Source organism: Aptenodytes patagonicus, chromosome W (assembly GCF_965638725.1).
Source record: "Aptenodytes patagonicus chromosome W, bAptPat1.pri.cur, whole genome shotgun sequence".
NCBI classification, from domain to species: Eukaryota; Metazoa; Chordata; class Aves; order Sphenisciformes; family Spheniscidae; genus Aptenodytes; species Aptenodytes patagonicus.
This window is the reverse complement of record NC_134981.1, coordinates 325,916-349,525: the sequence shown is the minus strand read 5'-3', so window position 1 is coordinate 349,525 and position 23,610 is coordinate 325,916. Positions and strand designations below refer to the sequence as shown.

At 38.6% G+C, this 23,610-nt stretch overlaps 1 protein-coding gene across 1 annotated transcript in view; it reads left to right on the top strand.

Annotated features, from left to right (window-relative positions):
• Positions 1–23,610, top strand: part of LOC143171845 (mucosa-associated lymphoid tissue lymphoma translocation protein 1-like) — a 40,782-nt gene that overhangs the window by 2,886 nt on the left and 14,286 nt on the right. Inside the window, exons 3-10 of the mRNA XM_076360935.1 lie at positions 6,222–6,343; positions 7,473–7,623; positions 11,523–11,701; positions 12,292–12,388; positions 13,125–13,157; positions 14,898–14,924; positions 16,072–16,107; positions 17,955–18,158. Of these exons, the coding sequence (XP_076217050.1) occupies positions 6,222–6,343; positions 7,473–7,623; positions 11,523–11,701; positions 12,292–12,388; positions 13,125–13,157; positions 14,898–14,924; positions 16,072–16,107; positions 17,955–18,158 (849 nt within the window). The remainder of the gene's footprint in view (positions 1–6,221; positions 6,344–7,472; positions 7,624–11,522; positions 11,702–12,291; positions 12,389–13,124; positions 13,158–14,897; positions 14,925–16,071; positions 16,108–17,954; positions 18,159–23,610) is intronic.

Sequence of the window (23,610 nt, the reverse complement as noted above, 5' to 3'; positions counted from 1 at the left end):
GTGATTGAGTTACATGATAACAGCCTAGCTGAAGTATACCACTGTAGGCTTGGCAGGGAGAGGGGAACTGATGTTCTATCAGTGTGAGTGGATTGCGCTCACAGGGGCAAAAGTTGAGGTGGAGGCATAGGCAGTAGTATGCTGTCCTGCACTATGAATGCTTGTTCCTTTTTATTGTTCTCTGTATGGTGGTTACTGGGGGAGTACTGAAAACAAGAATGGTCCTGGTTCACGTTTGTACTGCAGAGTGCCTGCACAGAGTCAGAATGTTGTGCTTGCTTGATCTGTGATCATCTCAAGTATCATCACCGTTGAATTGAGGATTTTTGTGTGGCTATCAGTCAAGTTACATTTTGAAATATGTAATGAAGACTAAATCCTGGATAAAACAGGAACGTGCTACATAGCAGAATTGTGAGATAGTGGTGTCAATTAGGGAACTGGCTAGATAGCCAAGATATCTTTGTATTGAGGAGAACAAGCCAATAAGTAGACTTTTGTCAAGACCCCTTGGAACTGCAGAGATGATCTTGTTATAAATGAATCTTTTGCAGAACAGTATGATCTGTAATAGAACGGAGTCAGCCTCCTCTAAGGAGGACTGGGTAGCTTCATAGAGACTGAGAAACTGGAACTAAGATAAACCAAAGCAAAGGGTATTTGAAGAAAGTTTAGGTCAAAAAGAATTTTAAACTATTTAAAAAGAAGTGGTAGGCCTTGATATTTGCAGTGAGTTTATTTAGATGTTCGGGGTCGTTGATATTTGAAGTCAAAGTACAAATTCGTTACTGCCCACTTGTTCTAATATACCAAAAAGAGCTTAAGTGTTGCTCAAGTTCCTTTAGGAAAGGGATTGTTTACTGTAAGACCTCTATAGGTGTCATACTGGTTTGTTAGACTGTTTTCTACCAGCTTAGCTGATGCAGTTAAAAAGACACAAACCTTTGTGAGCCTACGAGTGTGCTGCTTAATGAGTGTACAGTTTTGATGCTGCTTAATGGTCTGTTTTGGCAGTGATACTACCCCAGTACCTTTATGGCAGAGATGTATTGTTACAAGCTGGGACATCACTTTGTTTGCAGCAATACAAAGGATCTCTTGGAGAATCATAGACTCCCAGAACAAAGTTCCAGAACTTGTCTCTCAGAGCTTAGAGGCTTGCCTGTCACATTGCATTAACTCCATAGAAGATCTTCTTTCTATAAAGACACAAAATAGTAGTGATGATAACTTTAAAACTTCTCCTTTTTAGTAGTGAGAAAGCGCAGGCATCTTGTTCCTTGGGTCACCTCTCTGTCCCTTTTCTTCCCTTTTTTTATCTTGTCATGTTGTGAACTTGCTGGAAATGAATGAAATGCGAAGAGCTTTCTCTCAGGCTAAGAAGGAAAAAAGGCTTAATATGCAATTCGTGGTATTACAGTCTAGTCCTTGTGCAACCTCATTGAGTTGTGGTGATTGAAACAAGAGCAAAGAGGTGTTTTTCCTCTGCAGGCAGGCTTCTTACTGCAGCAGTTTAGGCACTTCAATCTGAATGTGAGTAATTGAGGCCGATTTTGCACAAATGACTGAAAATGTTTATCAGTGTGTAAGTTAACTATAATCCAACTGTTACATTCTTAAGATTATGAGTGCTTAATTTGCACTGCATGTTTCAAAGTCTGGTAACCATAAATGTAAGTTTGCCATCCTCAATGATAAAACTCGAGCTTTGCGTTTTCCAAGGAAAATTGGAGAAATATTTGTGTATCTTTGTAATCATTCAGAAAATTGAGCCAGAAGGTTTTCTTTTTGACCCGTTAAATTCTGTGATGCTTGCAGGAAGTAGCTGTATAGTGCTGAATGAATTGCAGGAAAATAAATGAAACTGTGAAGAAATTATGAATCAGATTTCTTAGAACTTGTTTGTAATACTTCCAAGGAGCGCAAAATACAAATCTTTCAGAGAATTCATTTTTCTCAGCTACTTTCTTAAGAGATGTTAGTGATGCAAATCAGGAGAGATTAAAAAAAAAAAAAGCGGAAGTCTTTGGAAGGAGCAAGTATTCTTAATTTTTCTGTCCTTTAAATTAAAATAATATAATTCCTGTTTGTCTTGGCTAATGTTAGGTGATTGTGATGCTCAAAAACTGTACTTAACACACTCCCTTTAACTATGAAAAACAGTGGAGGAAGTGTTAAATGAGGAACTGAGGTAGCGATCTTCAGGGCTAGGGTATTGTCCTGGTTTCGGCAGGGATAGAGTTAATTTCCTTCTTAGTAGCTGGTACAGTGCTGTGTTTTGGATTTAGGACAAGAACAAAGTTGATAACACACCCATGTTTTAGTTGTTGCTAGGTAATGCTTACACTAGTCAAGGACTTTTCAGTTTCCCATGCTCTACCAACTGAGCAGGCTGGAGGTGCACAAGAAGCTGGGAGGGGGCACAGCCAGGACAGCTGACCCAAACTGGCCAAAGGGACATTCCATACCATGGGACGTCATGCTCAGTATATAAACTGCGGGAAGCTGGCCAAGGGGGCCGCTGCTCGGGGACTGGCCAGGCATGGGTTGGTGGGTGGTGAGCAATTGCACAGCAATTGCACTGTGCATCACTTGCTTTGTGTATTATTATTATTATTGCTATTATTATTTTATTTCAATTATTAAACTGTTTTTATCTCAACCCATGAGTTTTTCTCACTTGTGCTCTTCCAATTCTCTCCCCCTTCCCACTGTGGGGGGGAGGAGTGAGCAAGCGACTGTGTGGTACTCAGTTGCTGACTGAGGTTAAACCACAACAGGTATAGAGGGAAATTATTTTAGAGAAAGAAAGGCAGGGGATTTTCAAGTCCTGTAGCTACTTTGGAGTAGCTGCCTGTGTGATCAACTATTTCAGAGTAAGATTGTGTGTGGAGGAAGTTAATATAGCCCGCTTCCCTGCAAGACAAAGATTATATGAATTCCAAATCTCAGGTAATCTCTGTTTCAGTCTGTTGACCACATGGGTTTCTGCTCAGGTTTCAGCCTGTTGATCGAATTGTTATGGTTTTTTTCCTCAGACATTCTCTGTTAGGAAAAAGTTCTGATGTGTGACTAAGCCATTAAACACATGAGGGGGAAAAAAGCAGACAAAAAGAAAACTCCTGGCAGAGTGTAATAAGAAGGCTTGGAGCAAATGATAATCTTGAGTCTTGTACCAGGATATTTGCAATCTCTTTGCAGCTATTTTTTTTTATACAGCTTCTGGTTTACTCTATGCTATTCTGTAAGATTATTCCCCCAGCAATCTGGAATACTGCGTCTGTACCAGACTACACTTTCACAGAATCATAGAATGGTCTGGGTTGGAAGGGACCTTAAGGATCATCTAGTTCCAATCCCCCTGCCATGGGCAGGGACACCTTCCACTAGACCAGATTGCTCAAAGCCCCATCCAGCCTGGCCTTGGAACACTTCCAGGGATGGGGCAGCCACAGCTTCCCTGGGCAACCTGTTCCAGTGCCTCACCACCCTCATAGTGAAGAATTTCTTCCTTATGTCCAATCTAAACCTACCCTCTTCCAATTTAAAGCCATCACCCCTTGTCCTATCACTACACGTCCTTGGAAAAAGTCCCTCTCCAGCTTTCTTGTATGCCCCCTTCAGGTACTGGAAGGCTGCTGTAAGGTCTCCCTGGAGCCTTCTCTTCTCCAGGCTGAACAACCCCAACTCTCTCAGCCTGTCTTCACAGGAGAGGTGCTCCAGCCCTCTGATCATCTTCGTGGCCTTCCTCTGGACTCACTCCAACAGGTCCATGTCCTTCTTATGTTGGGGGCCCCAGAGCTGAACGCAGTACTCCAGGTGGGGTCTCACGAGAGCGGAGTAGAGGGGGAGAATCATGTCCCTCGACCTGCTGGCCACGCTTCTTTTGGTGCAGCCCAGGGTACGGTTGGCTTTCTGGGCTGCAAGCGCACATTGCCGGGTCATGTTGAGCTTCTCATCAGCCAACACCCCCAAGTCCTTCTCCTCAGGGCTGATCTCAATCCATTCTCTGCCCAGCCTGTATTTGTGCTTGGGTTTGCCCTGACCCAGGTGCAGGACCTTGCACTTGGCCTTGTTGAACTTCATGAGGTTCACACAGGCCCACCTCTCAAGCCTGTTAAGGTCCCTCTGGATAGCATCCCTTCCCTCCAGCATGTCAACTGCACCACTCAGCTTGGTGTTGTCAGCAAACTTGCTGAGGGTGCACTTGATCCCACTGTCCCTGTTGCCGACAAAGATGCTAAACAGCGCCGGTCCCAACACTGACCCCTGAGGAACGCCACTCATCACTGGTGTCCACTTGGACATCGAGCTGTTGGCTGCAACTCTTTGAGTGCGACCATCCAGCCAATTCCTTATCCACTGAGTGTTCCATCCATCAAATCCATGTCTCTCCAATTTAGAGACAAGGATGTTGTGTGGGACAGTGTCAAATGCTTTGCACAAGTCCAGGTAGATGATGTCCAGCTGCAATGTGTTTTCCTTAAACTATAAAGAAGGAACTACTTTCTCCCAAAACAGGGAAATTAGACTGACTCTAAAAAAAAAAAAAGAAATTTTTAGTATGTATACCTGTTTTGTATCTGATTGCTCATTTCTGATGGTGATGAAGTGCCTTTGTACCATTCACTATTTCTGTGCTTTTTCTGTAACTAGTTGTATGGGGCCTAGCTAGGATAGAGTTAACTTTTTTCATAGCAGCTTACATGGCGCTGTGTTTCAGATTTTTGACCAAATCAGTACTGACCAAATCAGTACTGATAACACACCAATGTTCTAGCTTTTGCTGAATAGTTGTTTGCACAGCATCAAAGCCTTCTGTTTCTCGCTCTGCCCCCCCCCAGTGAATAGATTGGAGGTGTGCAGTAGGCTGGGAGGGGACACAATCAGGCAAATGACCCAAACTAATCAAAGAGATATTCCATACCATATAACATCATGCTCAGCAATAAAAGGGAAAAGAGGGAGTTTTGGAGGGCCTAGCCATCTTTTGCTTGGGAACTGGCTGGGCATCGGTCTACCCACGGAAGGTGGTGAGTGGTTGCCTTTGTGTCACTTGTTTTGTTTTCTTTACTACTCTTCCAGTCATCCTTCACCTACTAAACAATTTTTTGTTGTTGTTGTTCATTTTATGTTGACCTCCAAGTTTTCTTGGTTTTATTCTTCCTTTCCCTCTTCCCCCATCCCACTGGGGGTGGGGGACTGTGTGATGCTTATCTGCCCACCAGGGTTAACCCACAACACTAGTATTGTAGCAACTAGTCTTTAATGTGTAGTATTGCTTGTGGTCCCACTGGGGTTGTTAAATGCATTTTACCATCCATAGCCAATAATGCTTTAAACTAATGATTTTTGATGGCTTATCAGCTCAGTGTTGCTCAACACCTTGGTCATAGGTCCATGTATTTTTTACAGCAGTGTGAGGTTAAACTCTGTTCTGCAGTTGACTTTTTTCCCCCCTCTCCTCTTCTTCTGATGACCTTGGTTATACCAGTGGATCTGTGTTTGGGGTCATGCTGTAACTAGATCTCTGGAATGGTCTAGGTTAAGAAAACAACTGGATCATATCAGACTGGTGTCAGAATTTCGCTCATGCTATTTCCTGGCAGTTAAAATTTGAAGAAAATTTTACCTTGCAGACTGGCAAAAGTAAACCCCAGCCCTGTGTTCTACAGGAGTCAAAGGCATAAAGCTGAAACCAATGTTTCAGCTGATAAGGTTGCATGAGGAATAGTAGAAAAACACACTATGTTGTAGTTAAACTAACTCTTACTGTTTTGATCCATCCCTCAGGCTGTGCTTAATCTTAATCTGAGGATTAACAACTAAAGAAGTTGTTGGGAGTGAGCAAACTCTTAAATCTGGGAATAGCTTTCCCAGAAGGGATCTGTGATGCCATTGGAAGTATTATTTGCTTTAGTGAGTGGAGAGCAAGAGGGATTGAATTATCCTAAAATTAAAATGTCTGAATGATCTACTTTAAATCTCTGATAAATTCGGTAGAGTACTGAACAATTTAAGCATGGATTTTGTGCAATGGAAGACAATTTTGAAAGTCTTAGTCATATTACTAATTGGAACTGCATGTATACACAGTACAAACAAATTTTCAAGTATATTTAATGACAGAAATTTTCTTTGCTCAAAGGACAATTTAAACACAAATTTAAATTGTGGAACTGTATTTCTTAACTTTCCTATGTATAAATTCTTTTTTAAAGGTATAAAGATTGTTGTACAGCCAGACTCTCAAGCAGTGCTCTCTGGTCAGGTCGTCAAGCTGTGTTGTTGGGCAACAGGACACCCATTTGTGCATTACCAGTGGTTCAAACAGGAAAAAGAGGTAATAGTTGATACAGAATATAGATTAAGTGGTCAAAATAATAGGTAATGATTTTGGATGATACTTTTTTTTTTTTAAAGACTGTTACTCTTATTTACAAGGAGAGAAGATTGTTATATATACTAATAAAAATAGAATTTTAACAAATGCTGCATAATGACCCTATCAATGTGCTAAAGCAATAAGGTGGTCCCTTATATTCAGACCACTGATTAGCCTTGGAGGCTAATCCTGGAATGTGACAGTAAAGAAACTGTAAGTTTAGTTGTCTCTCAGCTTACCAAGAAGTTTAACACAGGCTACTGAGAAACTGCCGCACTGGAACAAATGCCAATCACTGTTGGTCTTGGACAGATGGAAACTGGTTTCCTAAGAATGAACAGTTGAAGGCATGAACTTGGTGGTGCCACAGACTTCTTCAATACAATACTGGAATGCATGTGAGCTGGTGTCTCTGGAATTTGAATGGCAGCACTTAATGCCCATATTTTTGATCCTGGTTATCTTTCTACAAGATGAATGCACGTTTTTTCTTAATGTTATTTTATTGTAAGTACTAACTTTAAAAATGGAGTAAGTTTATGGTATTTTAAATTGCTGTTAGGAAATTTTTAACTCATTTTCTACACCTTTCTAAAAGTTTATCTAGATCATCCAAAATATGGCTTAAAAAATATGATTGCAGTCATTTCCTGCTCATTACAGTTAAAATATAGATGTAGTAAAAAATTATTTTTCTGTGAAATAATTTTTCAGTTTCCTGGTCATAGCTGAATATATCTTAAGACTAGAGCTGAGTGTAACACATATGCTGGTTGGAGTAGTGCTTAAGGAATTATTCAGAGTTATTTGTGGAGAAAGGTAAAAATTATTAATTGCAGGAAGAGCTTTTCAGCAGGCTTAAAAGCTCAGAATTGTCTTAAATAGAGGCATATGAATTATTCTTGGAAGAAAGCCTGTCTCTGAGCTACTAAACATATAGACCAAGACTTTTTCATCCAAAAGTTTCAAGTAAATGAAGGAGTTGAGGCTGGTGTTATGGACATGGAAATAAATATTCTAATATTAGATCCTGGCATAGATTAAATCAATGTAAATTTAAATGTTTCTTGGTTCACCTGTAATTCAGGTTCCCCATGGTAATTCTCCAGAGCTGGTTTTGAATCCAGTGAATGTAAACGATTCTGGATTTTACATCTGTCGAGTGAACAGTGAATCTTCCTTTGTGTTCAGTCGGTGGGCACGACTTGAAGTTTGTGATCTCCAGGGTACATCTCACGGTGAGTGGCAAAAACATTGTCTTCGGAAAGTGTGTCTTCCCACTTGTTAGAGGAACTTGGGTCCCCGTTGCTGTCTTGCAGAGATGTGAAAGAGGGCTGATTAAAAATGCGGTATCCAATTATTGGGTTCTTGTGCTGGTCACAAAAGCAGAAGAGAAATAAAGTTCCACAGTGGTGGATAAGAAATAGATAGATGGAAAACATACACAGTCTCAGATCCTTTTAATTCTTAGAGGATTCCTGGACCAGAAAAGCAATTCTTTAACTCTCTTGTTGTTTACCTGTTTACCTCTTGTAACTCGCTAGCAACTGGACACACAGAGTCTATTCTGAATGTCTGCCCCATGGGCTCTGACCTAATAGTCAGGATTGTCTGTTTCCTCTTCATCTGTGTGCTGCCAGTCTGAGAAGAAAGGTATTTGGATAAAGGAGAATCTAATGAGGTTCTCTGCCATCCTAGAAAGAAGTCCTACCTTACCTAGAAGGTCAGAACAGTAAACTACAGAAGAGCGCGTGCATGCTGGAAGCCTGGACACTTTATAAAACCTAGATACTGTGGAATGGAAAGAGTGTTAACTGCACTCTGAGGAAACAGGACTGAGGTCTGGAATAAGGTTTGGCAGGTAGCGAAGTGATATATCTTCCTTCCAGTCACTTTTTCAGATCATAATAGGCTATCACAATCTTAGACGTGTACCAACCAGGAAAGATAAATTGGTCAAAGCCCAGCACATTCTTTCTTTGCCAGAACACCTGGGGAAAAGAGAGAGGCTGGGGCTCCGTGGATATGTCTGTTGCAGAATATATGTTTGCTAATGCAGTCTTTTCAACTTCATATAACCAACCCAGATAATAGTGAAGACATGCCAACAATTTGCTGAAATAAACCTATTAGAGGAAGAAACACATGAGTTAAACTGAGTCTTTTTGGTGTGAATTGCATCTTCATGGGTTTTATAAATGGTAAGCTAACAGTCAAATGTGTGTTACCTGCATAATAAAAGCCATAGTAATTCAACTGTACCAGTGTAAGTCTGTATGAATTTATGGCACTGGCTTGAAGATACCTCTGCTTTAGTGATGGGTTAATCTCCATCTGCAGCATACATGATGAAAGAATGGAAGTGGAAGAAGCGTGAGGAGAATGGAATAATAGCAGAAAGCAAATAAGATTAAATAGCTGTCTACTCAACAGTATCCAGCTAGTACTGGAATTTGTTCTAGAAGGTAAAGAAAATCTTGGAAATTTACTTCTTGGATCAAGTATATTAATACTGTGCATTTATTTCCAGTTTCTGAGGTTGCTGGAGTGGCATCTTTCTGTTTTCTGGTGTGCATAAGGATTTTGGTTTGGTTTTTGGTGTTTTGTTTTGGTGGTGTTTTTTTTTTTTTTTACAGAATAGTCAGTTGCATTAAATAGGCATTGACTCATGCACTAAATCTACCCTTTATAAACTTTCTAATTAAAAAGTTTGCACTTGCTTGCTATTGGCCTAAAGATGAGTGAGATAGAAATCAACTGCACTGTCTTCAGACTGTGAAGAGTACTTATTTTGTCTTATGTCACGAGTCAAAGGTGTTTTCCACTTGCATCCCACATATAAAAATTATTCATAACAGGAAAAGAGAATAGAGAGAACCGATCTTCCAGTAAAAGATCAAAAGCTATTGCAATGTCATTTGAGGTGACCTTTTTACATCTTAATCTCAAACATATTCTCGATCCCTTATCTAAGCGATGATTTCTTCTGCTTTTCCTTTGCTCCTACTTCAGGTTCTATTGAGTTAGAAACCTGCAGTTTTAGATCTTGTTGATTACACCAGGAAGCTGAGATGAATAAGCTTGTAATGACTACGTGGAAAAAAAGTCTGAGAAAAACATCAGTATATTGTTTCACACTTGTGGTGAAAGTTTTGGTGACTAAAGGGCAGCAGGTATCCACAGACTAGTGCCTTGCTTTGTGTTCCATGACTCTTGGTCAACCAGGAACCACAGTGGAAGTGAATTTTAGCGTGTTTAGGTCTTGGTGATGGGTAAAAGGATAAGGGGCAAGATGGATTGCTTCTTCCTATAACCTTCCCTCTTAGGGTGCTTAGAAGGAGACCTAAAAGGGGTATGTAGTACCTGCACTGAATGAGTGCTATCTCCTGTAACATTTGGCCTGGGATTACTGGTGTTTCAGTTGAACTAGATGACAATGACATTTGTGCAAATGTTGACTAGGTACGAAATCTTCTATTTCAGTTGTTGACTGTCTTTTTTTTTTTTCCTTTTCCTGCTCCCTTGGTTGCTTTCTTTTTTTCAGATTTTTTTCTTCCTCCTCTCTTTTCATTGCTTTTTATTTGATGAGAGCTCGACCATTCTGTAAAATGCTGTCTTTCATAGCTGTCTTGTGAGCTTGTGATCGGTGAGGCAGCCAGACACAATTCCGAAAGATACTGCTACAGGCTTGTTAGTGTATTTTGCAAGGGATACAACAACAGGCTGTACCAAGGACAGCCTGTAAATGAGATGGCAGGTAAAGGGGTCACACCGGAGACAGAAACCACGTTATCTTTCAATCTCATGTTCTCTTTCACTATCTGTAACTTTTGTGTTCCTTGTCTTAAAGACTAATGCTTTTAATTTGACTACAACAGCAGTTCCTTTCCATCTTATCTTACTTCTGTCTTTCTGCCTAAGTAAGAAAAAAAAAAAAAACCCACAACACCATTATAGAAGTTGATAGAGAACATGGTAAGCCAGGGTCTCTATTTGAAATGCCGTACAGCAGTGGTCATAGAACAGAATATTTGCTCAGGCATCTGTCAGTCTTTTTACCAGTATCAAGTCTGCATTAGGAAATACAGCATTCTTTTAAAAACGCTAGTCAACATTGATCATAAATATGAAACATCTGTTTGTAAAATCTTTGAAATACAAATTTTAATGTGCCAAGAGGCTCAGACTCTAGTAGAAGAGAGACACCCTTATCACTGTCTCCCTTTATTTTACTATGCAAAGGAAAATGTCATCACCCCCTAATTGTCAGTCATGAATAGTTCTGATGACAAAACATGTGTCTACATATGTAGTCTAAAAGTAAAGATGAGTGACCTTGCAGCTGAGATAAAAGATCACTGGTGTGACCTTTACAAGTAGGCCCTGGCTTCCTGTAGTATGTGTCAGTTAATCAAACCGTTCAGTACGCAGAGATCAGAAACCTTGTCAGTGGAACACTCTTGTGTGTGTAGTGGATGTTTCAAAAATGAATTTCAACACTTTGTTTCAATAAATTTTATCATATATAGAAACTTACATTACATCAGCTGGACAAGTCTTTAATGCATTTAGGGTTTCCTGAATAGGTTTCTTTCCCAAAGACATTTCTATAATGGGACATGTCAGCGGCTGATGTTTGTTAAGTGTTTTTAGCTTTGGGCTTTTTTAGTATATTTACCATAAGGTTTGATGCTCAGTTTAGAATGGGAAGAAGATGGATATGCTAAAACTAACTGATTTTAAGTTTTAAATTTCTATTCCTGTGTCTACACTTGCACACAAGTTGGATCCTCAGTCCATCCTTCAGTAGCCACTCTTTGTACTTGTGCCTTTCTCTGGAATCTTTGTAATCCTACAGGCAGGAATAAATAACGCAAAGAGGGCTTTGCACTTTTTCTACTTCTGGGGTATATTTAATGTGCATTCCTTTTTACTTTTCAACTGAAGAACTGGAAAGCTGTTGCTACTCATTTTTAGCATACTCTTAAAGGACAAGTAACTTAATTTCATTGCTATTAAAACAGTCTGTTGTAGTTACAGGAAGATGTGGCCGTATGTCATCAATTCTTGTTAGTCTATATGCGGTTAGATTGTCTCACCCTTTCTTTTCTTTTTTCTTCCTTTTATTTTTTTTAAGGGAGCTTAATTGGTTTGCCTGAAAGCAAGTTGCGCATTTGTATTCAGCCTCAGTCACAAAACCTGACAGTGGGGGATGCTTTGGTATTAGAATGTGGAGCTGTTGGAAACCCAATTCCTCATTACCAGTGGTTCAGAAATGGATTTCCCTTGGCAAATGGGAGCAAAAATGTCTACATGGTAAGTTACTGCAAAGTGCCAGCCTTGGGGGACTAATGTGTAACCACTTTTAACTTACCACATAAAGCTTCCTTGAAGAAAATAACTTCTTCATAGCCTTGATAATTTATTATGGAAGCGCTCGCTATAAGTTGTTCTCCTGTTCTGTTACTTGCCCATACTGTTCTGAGGCTCTCGGGTGCCTAATTTTAATCCTGAACATGTTTCAGGTGGTAGTCATGGGATGTAAGGCTTAGTGTATTTTGGATTAGTGTGACATATTGACATAACAAAGACTAAGTATCAGTAAAAGTGAAAGCTTCTCTTTCTATCTTGCACTGCAAAGCACTGTGATTTGTACGAGCTGTTGCATTCAGTGCTTAATGCATCTCAAGCCTCTGAGGTGGATTTACATTCTTTCTTCAGTTCTTGAAAGCATTTCTAGAACACACATGCTGTCCAGCTTACTGAAGAATGAGTGTATCGGCAGCTTTTGGATTTGTTTAGGCTTTGCTTTTAGTTTTTACTCTTTCTTGCATGTGGGCTTAAATTAAACTGATACAGGTATTCTTTTGGGGTCTGGCGGGATGACTGTGATGATGGTTGCATAGGTAACTTATGTGGATGTGGAACATCAAGGGACATACTGGTGTCACGTATTCAATGACCGGGAAGATCAAGACAGCAAGAAGATAGAAGTCATTATAGGTAAGGAGTTTTTCTGTTTGTTGTAGGTCAGCTGATTTATCAATTTCTTCCCTATCATTAGAATTTATTTATTAGAATTTATTTTATTATTCAGCCAGGCACATGCCTTCTGTATTTTTAGTTTATCCGTTTGTTAAAATAGCTGTGTTTGCTTGCAGCAAATGGAATTTTAGAGCTTTATCAGTTACAAAGTGCTTTGGGTTTTTATGGTAACACGCATAGAAATGCTACCACTTTTTTGGCATTGCTAGCACATACATGGCTTGTCAGCAGATTGCAAGCTGATTTCTTCCTGGTTTTTGACAACTAAAAAACAGTTTAACTCTTGTTTGTGATATGAACTGTGTTTCACTGAGTCCTTCAGCAATCAGGACAGGTGAGATTATTCATAGCAAGCAGAATAAGTGAATATAATACGGTTTAGTGTGTGTGCATGTATTTGCAGTAAACTAAAGAGGAGAAGATCTGTTTGTATAGCTTCCAGATCTATCTGGGAATACTATTGCATAATTCATATGAAAAGTTCTTTCCTATCCTAAGAAATATTCTAGTTTAGTTGTCCTGAGTTTTAGTAATAATTACTATACGGTGTTGTGGTCAGTGCTGATTTACACTGCTATAAAATGAGCCAGATTGCAGAGAAGCTTGGAAGTGACCTTTGTCTTCCACTTTGTGTGTGCTAACTCTCATAACTGAGAGCAATTGTCTTCCAATTCTTGCCCCCCCCAAACACAAGGAAGGAAATCTATGGCAGTGGAGTGCACAGAAGGTAAAGTAAATCTTTAGTTGTGAATCACTTTTTTTAAAATTGATGACGGATTGTTGAGTGTGTTGCTGAAAAGCATGTGTGGGTTAAGAGTTTCAGTCTACTTTAAAACACTGCTGTGTGATGCAACGTTCCTTCTGCATGTGCTTTTCTATTTGCCTTGATACCATGATCTAGAGCACACAGGAGAAAAACCAAGCTAATTTCTTCTTCTGTAGTATTCAAAGTCGTTTGATTTTTTTTGCACTGTTTTTGTGTCCTGTGCTTACAGTTTCTAGTGAAATGTAAAGATCTTGAGATTTCTTTGGCTGGGCTCAGAAGGCAACATCCTTGCAAGAAAAGCTGAAGATGTTTGTTTAGGAACCTGGGTGACCTTAGAGAGCTGGATAGAGCTAGTTCCACTGTCAGCTCTGTGTCTGCAAGAGGTGTTTCCAGGAACCTTATTAGGATGATTTCTGTTCTCCTTTGCATTGCTGTAATGGGGACGAAGTAGTGTATTGTGACCTTTAATATTGATACCATCCCTTGATTACTGAGCATCTCAAAGTCTAATATTTATATCATAGGGGATCATATATAAAGATGTAAGGCTGCTTACAGCAGCCCCCCCCCGAGCTTACCTACCAACAATGAAGAAAAAAAAATGCATTTGCAAAGTACAATAAATGGCTCTCTACCCTGTTTTTTTATAGAATTTTCTTGGAATTAAACTGCTGTGCAGCATTTCTTGTTCAAAGTTTAACCAGAGCTGATGTTCCCCTTTAGCCCTTTTGTTAAAGGTTTAACATTGTGAGGGGATTGTTGTACTGTCGCTCACTGGAACATACAAGTGACACACATTTCTGTGTCAGCCACTTCCATGGCATAGCTTCTGACACCGATCATCTCTTTGAGCCTTCACATCCTTTCTGGCTTGGAGGTGTCTGCATTACCTTTTGGAGTGCTATGCAGAAGCCTCCTAGTTACCTGTAATTCAACTACCCTTTGAAGCAGAAGATAACCACTGTATTATCTGTGGGGGTCTACACCCAAACTACAGTTTGCTTGGATGCCACATCATTCTGCTACTAAGCTACATTAACACTGACAGTAGTATCACCTCAGGTCACTACAGGTCTCCCACATGGATATATGAGCCTGCTTTTGTGGTTTAAGAGATCTGCCTAGGGCTCCACTGCATGGAGCAGGCCTGCTCCAAGAGACCTCTGCTTCAGATAAATGATTTTTCTTTTCCATAGTTTCCAGTGTTCTCAGAATAATTAGGTGAAATCTGTGGTAGCTTAGAATGCTTGAAAATTGTATCTGAAGTCTTTTTGAATACACGTGGCTTTACAAAGTAAGATTTCTTGCTCAGGATGTTGCTTTTTCAGCAGTCCTTCAAACATCTATTTTTCAAATGGGTGATTCTGACATCTTGCTCCTTATTCATTCAAGCTGCTTGCATGCCTGTCGGATTGAGGCATAGTATGTGTTTCTCCCTTTGTTTCGAGATCTACTGTATTATAATGGTGTGTCTAGCATAGCTTAGTATATTGATGTAGAATTTTCTCTTTTCTGTGTGTGGAATAAACGTGAAAGGTTAGATTTACAGAAATGCAAAGCCAAAAGTATTTTAGAAAGGTCGTTTGTTTTCTAACGTTTGGCTTCTATTAATAATGGCATGACAATTACATTTTTCTTAATAAAAAATGTGGGTTTTGCTTCTTGTTTAAACTATGATTTTATTGGTGTATTTCTTCACAGAAGATCTAAGTGATCTTCAAAAACCAGGTAAGTGGTAAGTTTTGAAAAATTTTAATTTTGCATCTTCATTTTATGTTACAAATCACTGAAGCCTAGCTGGGTTACAGTATATAGTTTACATTATTTGGATGTATTTATAACTGGGGATTTAATAGGGGCAGATACCATGTTAAGAGCAGCACAGCTTTCTGGTTCCAATAAATTAACTTGAAGAATATAGTGAATCATAGGGTTGCTATTATCTCTGTAAAATCACACAAAGCTACTCTTTTATACTGCATGTATACTTATACAAATACAAAGGAATTATCGTTTGCTTTCTTGTCTGTGGCTTCTTTGGACTCTTAAGTTTTAGTATGCTACTGCTTTTTCAGACTATTAAGGTGAAAAAGATGTAGGGTGTCTGGCTGTCACCCATGATATGTTGAACTGGTATATTTCTTGAATTCATGTTGGAGTGAGCTAATGTGATTTGAAGCCTATTTGATGTTTATTATAGAAACGTAGATCTGGAATAGTACTCCATAAGGGATTATCCCTGATACAGTGTTCCCAAAAATCTCAAATCACAAAGGTCATATAATTTCCTGGGTTAGACATCAAAGATATGTTTGCTTTTGCCAAGACTTTAGTTTTAGTCACTGAAGTGGTAGTGTCATGATACATAACATGTTATCCAAAGTGTACCACTTTGGCACATCGCTTACATGTTCCTCTTGGCAGAGCATTGGCTCTACCATCCCTCTGTGAAGTACAAAATAAACACATTTTCACATACAGATGGTGATCCCTGCTAAGCATCCCCCATCTTGCATGTCTGCATTTCATTTGGAGAGGATTAACTGTTTTGGGTGTTACTGAAAATGCTGATGTGCAGTTTGAGATTCAGAATTATACTGTAAGCATTTATTATTTCTTAATTTATAGAGCTAGCTATTCATAGCCTATTAGGCTATGTTTGCTGGAAGAGGGTGAAGGAGATCAGGTAAACAACACAACACCCCAAACCCCCACCAAAACAAAAAAAAAGAGTACTTTTTTTGTCTTAAACTAGTAACTTATTAGGCAAAGCAATACCAATAGACTATGGCTGTATGGAACATGCAGTTCATTTTCTGACATTGGCAACTATGACTGTAGTTACTGACAATCTGCTGATTTAATCTATTTTAAGCAGACCTACAAGAACAATCGAGTCACAGACCTGTTGGTAAGTACTTTTTAGCTGTAATGAACGTACGTATTTCATATCTAGGAAATAGATTTTGCTGCTTCTGAATATTGCTTCTTCTGCCACTGCTAATGAAATAACTGTAGTGCCTGTAAATAGCTGCAGGAAGGGAGACTGCTGTATATTTTTATAGTCCTTTATAACATTTGCATGCCCTTTCAGTAGTAGACTGCGGTGAGGGCACCAATATTTTTAGTGACTCAGTGGAGCGTCCTCAACTTCTCATCTGTTTCAGTTTAGTGTTTCAAGTTCCTCTGGCCACGACCTTAGCCAGTGTGTTACTCCATTACTTTGAATACTTCAACAGTTGGAGGTAGTGGTAGCAGGATGATATGATAAAAAGGATTGGTAGTCTGTCTGCTAAGGGTATGCTGTCCCTGCAAGCTCAGCTCTTCTGATGCACAGTGTGTGGATGCTTTGATCCTGAGCTGAAGCTTATAAAGATAGATGGATAGCATATGTGTGTTATGAAGAATAGTTGCTGGGGTTTTTTAATCGCATTCTTAAATTTGCATGGTAGACTTGACTGTGGCCAGGCATGTTGTCGTCGGTGCTAAACCAGGTGGAAAGGCTGCTGGCCTTTGTCAAAATTTTACCGCTCTTTCAGGCTCATCAGCGTGAGAGGGAATGTAAGTGCTCCCCAGTCCTGGTTCATCTTTTCTAAATTAGTTAGAAAGCTTGTACTTTTAAAAGTGTTTTTCAATGACAGTATGCCACTGTCACTCAGTCTCTGCTGTTTGAAATAGTTTACACTGTTCAAGACCTTGGAGGTTTTCCAGCTGCAAAAATGTTGAAAACATCTTGTTTGAAGGAGGTGAAATGTTAGACATTGAGGCTACGGACAGAGGTTCTCTTCTGGATCTAGCTGTGCAGGGGTACTGACTCTGAAGCAGGTTTGGGGCATTCACGTGATCTTATTTGCCACCAGAGCTGTGGGACAATAATCCCTATTGGAGAGGAGAAGTAACAAACCAGGGAGGAAATGCCTTGCTTTGAATAAGTGCCTTTCTTGAACTTAGCGTGCAATGTTTGGATAAAAATCAGGCTAGTGGTCTCTAAAGCATTTCTGTCAATGTGACTTTTTTCCCCTTTCATTGCTGCTTTGTTTACTTATTAAAGAATTACTTCTGACTTTATTAAAATCAAAGTGAATGTATCTCAAACTATGAGAAAATCAGTAGACTTCCCTCTGAGTTTCGTAAATTTCTCATATCTCTGGATAATTGTTTTTAATTAGAGCAACAGTAAAAAGAAACATTAACAAACAGAAAAAAGACTTTTTTACTTCCGACCTTCAGTTTCCACCTAAATGTACTGTGTTTTAGAGAGATGGGACATGGGAGGTGGAGATGTGAAAGTGGTCTTTTGTGTGTGGTGGTTTCTTGTTTGTTTTTTAAGAAGCATAAGAAAATTTGAGTTTTTTGGGAAAACATACTGGCCATAGCTTTGGCAACTTGCCATAAGAATTTTCATGTTTATTAAATTTCTTCTTGCATGAGGGAATTTCAGTAATAGTCTGTGCTTTCAGAAAAATGAAAGAAATGGGAGATAGCCTTAGTGACTCACTTCTTGACAGATTATCCAGTCTGAGATGCCTCGCAGTTCAGATATGTTGACTGTCAGACCATGCTGAAATGTTTGGTTTTTGGATGAGAATAGAGTTGAGCTGTATTGTTGATGTACGATGACTTTTAAAATCATATAAAATATTGTGCCTGAAGTGAGATTGGATACTATTTTCACTTTAGAAGAAATTAAATTTAAAGGTATTGAACCCATGGAATATATAAATGTGCTGTGGTTTTGTTTTTCCTTTGTCTTTGCAGCAACAGACAAGGTAGCTCTGTTAATAGGAAATATGAGCTACTGGAATCACCCCCAACTCAAGGCTCCAATGGTAGATGTCTATGAATTGACCAATTTGCTAAGACAGCTGGATTTCAAAGTTGTTTCTTTGCTGGATCTTACTGAGTCTGAGATGCGAAATGCAGTGAATGAATTTTTACTTCTCCTGGACAAAGGAGTATATGGTAAGAACATGTGATACCCTTTCTGAAGTAAGTCAGTTTTGTGGTGTATCAAGTACACAAACATCTGGTATTTACCTCTGCCAGCTCACTATATGTGATAGCAAAACAAACTTCATGGTAAATAGCATGTATGTAGAATGGGAAAAGTTAAAAACACCCATCATCGTATTCTTTGACTTTGGTTAAAATGTTATTGTTTCTTTATTCTTTAGAACAGATAAAATGTTTGAACTTTTTTCTTTAACCACGCCTAAAACTGCAATGCACTTTTTTGTTTGATAGTACTGATGTGTTTGTCTGCTAAAAGCTGCTGCATCTGTATAGCATATTTGACAACATGCTCTGCAGAAGACGCACATTTGTACTAAGAAGTCATTAGTACTAGTTTATAGTAGTCTTTTAAGCAAGAGCAAGAATAGTCTGTTGTGTCACCTGTGTTAGTGTATTATGGAAATGAGCTAGTAGCAGAGTAGTTGAAAACTGTGTAACTGCAGTATACAAGACTACATGTAGTCTTGGGCAGCAGTCCTTGCTGCTTTTAGGAGACCTCTTAAACACCTTCTTTGTAAATGTCTATTCTGTTGTCCTCCTTCCTTCCCCGTGCCTGCAAGTTAATGATTTGGTTAGGGCTGGCCAATCCCTTGGCATATTTAGACTGCTGGGTTGCATTTCTTGGGGAGGTGGGGAACAGCCCTAAGTACAGCATGAAATATGTTCTGGGCTTGCTGGTGGGACCCTTCCGTTCATCCCGTCTTTCTACTGGATGTCTGCAGAACGCTCTTTCCTTCTGGATTTCCGTCCTTCTGGCGGAAGGGGAAGGGAGGGGCTGCTCTGCTCTCCTAGTCCTCGCTCACCAGCTCTGCAAAGAACAGAGGGAGAGGGGTGCTTTTCTTTGCCTTTACAGTGAGTGGCACTCTGATACCAGGTGGGGGGGAGGGGGACAGGAGCGTGGCACATAGTAGCAAAGCATATCTCTCATGAAGATGTTACAAACTAAAATATGCAGTACAGAAATAAGAGAAAAACATTGTGCTTTAGAGTTAGGGCATAACACTCAACAGATTGGATGCAATCTTTTTTGCCCTCTTCTTTTTTGCCAAGTTTTCAAGTTGAGTAGAAATACTTATTTTGAATTGCTGGTTCCTTTCAGTTATTGTGATACTGGCCTGGCAAGCACAGGGTTTTTCATAATGTCCTTGACAGGGAGAGTTGTGCAAACCTGGATTTCTACTTCAAAAAGCAAATTGAAAAGAAGTTTGTTTATGTAAAATGAAAATGTAGTTCTCTTATGTCTATGCACTTTGAAGAAGTAAAATAAAACAGAAGAATTCATATTATCCTTTGTGGAATATACTTTGCATAAGGAAAGGCATTAACTGAGGAATTGGTGAGCTATGGACTTCAGGTTCTGACTTTCTGCAGTTGTCAGTAATAAAGGATTTTTCACTGAGTTGAATACTAAGATTCCTGTTTGGGCAGAACTCAGTGGAAGGTCTGAATATAGAGTATAAAATTTATTCTTTCTGTGTGTCTTTGCACATTAGATGGAAAGCTTAATAGTGGTTATGCTGCTTAAGCAGGCAGCAGCCCTCTTTTTTTTTTTTTTTTTTCCCCTTAAATTCTTGAGACTTAAAAATAACACCCCACAAAAATCCAAGGCACTCACATCTAAATTGCAGCATCACTTTAATGATTGTACTGCAGCATCTCATCAGTATTGGTTTAAGTTATAGTAGGACAAATTAAGCTAAGTATGCATACTAAAAGATGTGTGTTTAACACGTTTCTCTCTTTTTATTATATTTTTTGTTATTTGAGTCACACATCCAATTATAAGATACCTGTAATAGAATATCAATAATAATTTTAAGCTCTCCTCCACATACTGCACAGGAGGTGCCTTCTGCTGGGCTAATGACTAACCAGTTGGGTCTGGTATGCATTGCTACTACTGATATGCATTGATTCTTAGATGATTACTCATATATTGGGATTCCTTGTCTTGCATAAACTTGATTTTGAGGGAAAAAGCACAAGACAGAACTGGTGGCGTGCTAGCTGGGGGAGGGCATGGTGGAATCGATGCACAGAGCACACACCTTCATGTCTTGCATGGAAAAGGCCTAGAATGACGTGGCCTGGAGTGCAAGAAAAATTCTTCTGTGGGCTTTGAGGAGTTTGCTGCTGACTGCCACTATTTTTGTCATTTTTCTAAAAGCTAAGATTGCATAAATGACTCCAGAAATTATTTAGAACAGAGACCAAAAAGTTCTGCCAGTTGTCCTATTTAAATTGCAGGATTCCTATAGTAATGCCCACCCAAGAAAACATTATTTGATTCTTTTTTGGAACACAAGGTCAGATTATTTCTTACTATGCCTTTTTTAATGGTGTGTTACCTGATGCTCTGTCTGTGCAGAACTGGCTGCTCTGATATTTGGGCATTTATGTCAGAGCCAAAACTTGCATGACATGAAGACTAATTATGACAGTAAAGTTTAGTAGACTTTCTGATAGCAGTTTTCTTCTTTTGTTCCCTGGGAAATAGATGTGCTTATACATTTGAGTGAGCTTTTAGATTCTTGCACCTTCTCAATTTTTTTTCTATAACTGTTGACATGAATTTAGAAAATAAAGTACTGAAAGGCTTTAATGAGTTTCTCACCAGCACTATATGAAAGCTCTTATAAGGCATATTTTTGCTGGAAAAATACAACTGCAAGTTGATATTTCTGAAAGGTAAGCAGAGCATTCTGTCAGTAGTGTTTGGCAATAACTACTTCAATTTAAATGGTCCCTTTGTTCTTTCTGGATAGTGGCTATTAATGGCTTAAAGCACATAAAAGATGCTGTCAATGCACAAATAGATAATGATTTATTGCATTTTTAGTGGGCATAGTTCCAAATAGAAGAGGCATAGTGGCTACGTCTGCTTAGTCCTTGTTAAACATATCCATGATGCCTAATATGACGTTATGTAATTCTTGTTTACTGCCAGGAAAGTGGCATTTCAGATACTGTTCCTTAAGAGCAGGAGTAGTAAACAAAGTGATGATGATTGTCTCCTCTAATGTCTTAATTTATGTTGTTCTAAATGTAGGGTGCAATTAATACTGTATTCCACAAAGGGTAAAAGCATAGACCCATATGTTTTAAAGGCTAAAAATAGTTAGGCTGCTTTCTTCTTAAAAAAAGAGAGCGTGAGAGAAAGCAAGAGAGAGAGGCAGATATCACTTAAATGCTGACGTCTACGAGGAACTTGAGCCTACTTAAAATTGTTGTGTCAAAGTGTCTAATGAGGCCCTCCAAACATGTTTACTCTACTTACTCTGGGTATGCAGAGATTTATTTCTGATCTTGAGCTCAACATATTAACTGTTGCAGGTACTCATCAAATAAGCATAGCCCAGTCATCTGCCAAGGATATAAAAGAAACGTAGTTGTTATTTCTGAAATACTTCTATTCATTGAGGAAATACTCTGATAAATAGTGCTTTACATTAGAGGCTTGTTTCCTTCAGTCAGTCCAATTACTTATCTAACATACACTCAGATGTATATAATCTCAAATATAACCTTGATTTAGGTCCAGATCCAAACTCTGTGGAAATCAAATGTAAGAATTTCCTTTTAACTTAGGACCTGACATGGAGTCATGCACTTGACGCTTAACTTCATCTTTAACTCTCTTGAAACTACCCACCCGGTCTCAGGTAACCATTGGAATCTTATAAATAGCCCAATAGTACCTTTATTTGTTTAGGTTTTTAATCATACACTTTAAATTCTGTGCCCTTTAGAAATCTAACTTTTAATTGAATAAAGCTGTTGCCATTTTCCAAGACACTGGCAGATCAATAACCATTAGGCTCTTTGTTTAAGTGAAGCCTTGCATCCTGGAGTTTACCTTGTATGCACTTGCTGGCTGCTTATCTTGACTATGCATGTTTCCCATAAAAAGAAATTGAGCACCGTTGATTGAGTGGAGCAGTTTGCAAGGTCTTGGCATAGTTGTTAATGACTTGAGAGCTTACAAGTAAAAGAGAACCGAAGGCTTAGTTTGAAGGGCTATAGTTGTATCTTGGTATTCCTTTACAAAAAGTGCAGGGCTGTGTGAAAGAAGTATTTTCGTTTGTCGTAGCTATCTGTGATGAAAAGGTAAAAACATCTAGCATACCTACCTACACAAGCTGATTTAAATGTAGATCATTTTAGTATGTTACGATAAGGCTTATTTTGGTTTTTTTCTGAATATTCAAGTTTTGTAGTGACAAATTTCACAGCTATTTTTAGTAAGAATAATGACATAAGAAGACCATATCTCCAGTTAGCATAAATTGTGATATCTGTTGACTTTTATTCAGCTGCAATACTATATACTAATTGAAGGTCTGACACATAGCTTTGTATAGATAAATAAAAATTCTGTTTAGAAGATGGAACTTGCCATAGATAAGCAAAAACAACACTGGGAACAGACAATAGGAAAATGCCATTTAATCATACAAGCTTCTGGTAACTGCATTTTATGGCAGTGGAGGTTATTAATGCTCAGATCATCTAATCTTACTGCAAATTGATATGACTTTCATATTTGACATTTTTATTCTTATAAGTAAAATCTAAGCCCTAGGTTGCAGTTCCCTTTTTCAGGGTTAAGAAAAGCTGTTTTTAATTCCATGATATGTTTTCTTTATACAAAACTATTGCAAGTTTTATTGAAGATTTTAAATCTTAAAATATTGTAGACTGTTGTGTATTGACACAAGGGAGATGATTGTAGGATAATCTTTTGTAAACCAAACATGATCATAGCATAATCTTCCCCCCCAATGTAAAAATATTTCTTATCCCTCCCTATGAAAAAAGACAAAAACAAATGGAGAAACTGACTGTACGGAGGAAACAGCAAAACTAAAAACTTGTAAAATACTCTCATAGTGCAAGCAAGGTTTTCCTCTGATTTTTTTTGTAATTAAAGTACTTTTAAGAATTGCCGACGATTAATGGTAAGTAAAAAAAAAAAAAAAAAAAATTAAAGGAGAATAATTTTAAGGATGACAGCATCTCTCATTTAAAAAAAAAAAAATCCATCCAAACTGTTGAGTAAAATCTGCACTGACTCACTGCTACTCAAAGCTTTGTAATTGCACATGTGGAGAAGATGTTTTACAGTTGACACATTTCCTTGTTCTTATCTGTGAGATATATCATACACAGATTCTTTCTGTTAGAGGTCGTAACTCTACTTAAAGCATTTTAAGAGTATTTAACTTTGTGTTTGATGCAAATATCTAATTGATTCTATTGCATGAGTGTTTGGGGTTTTTTAAAATTTGTTGTGTCTGTGTATTGTGAAGTTGATGTTAACATGGTTCCCCCCTTCCACCTCCCCTTCCTTCCTGTACTAACAAAGGCATATCGATATAAAAACTGCTTGGAGTAGCTTGAG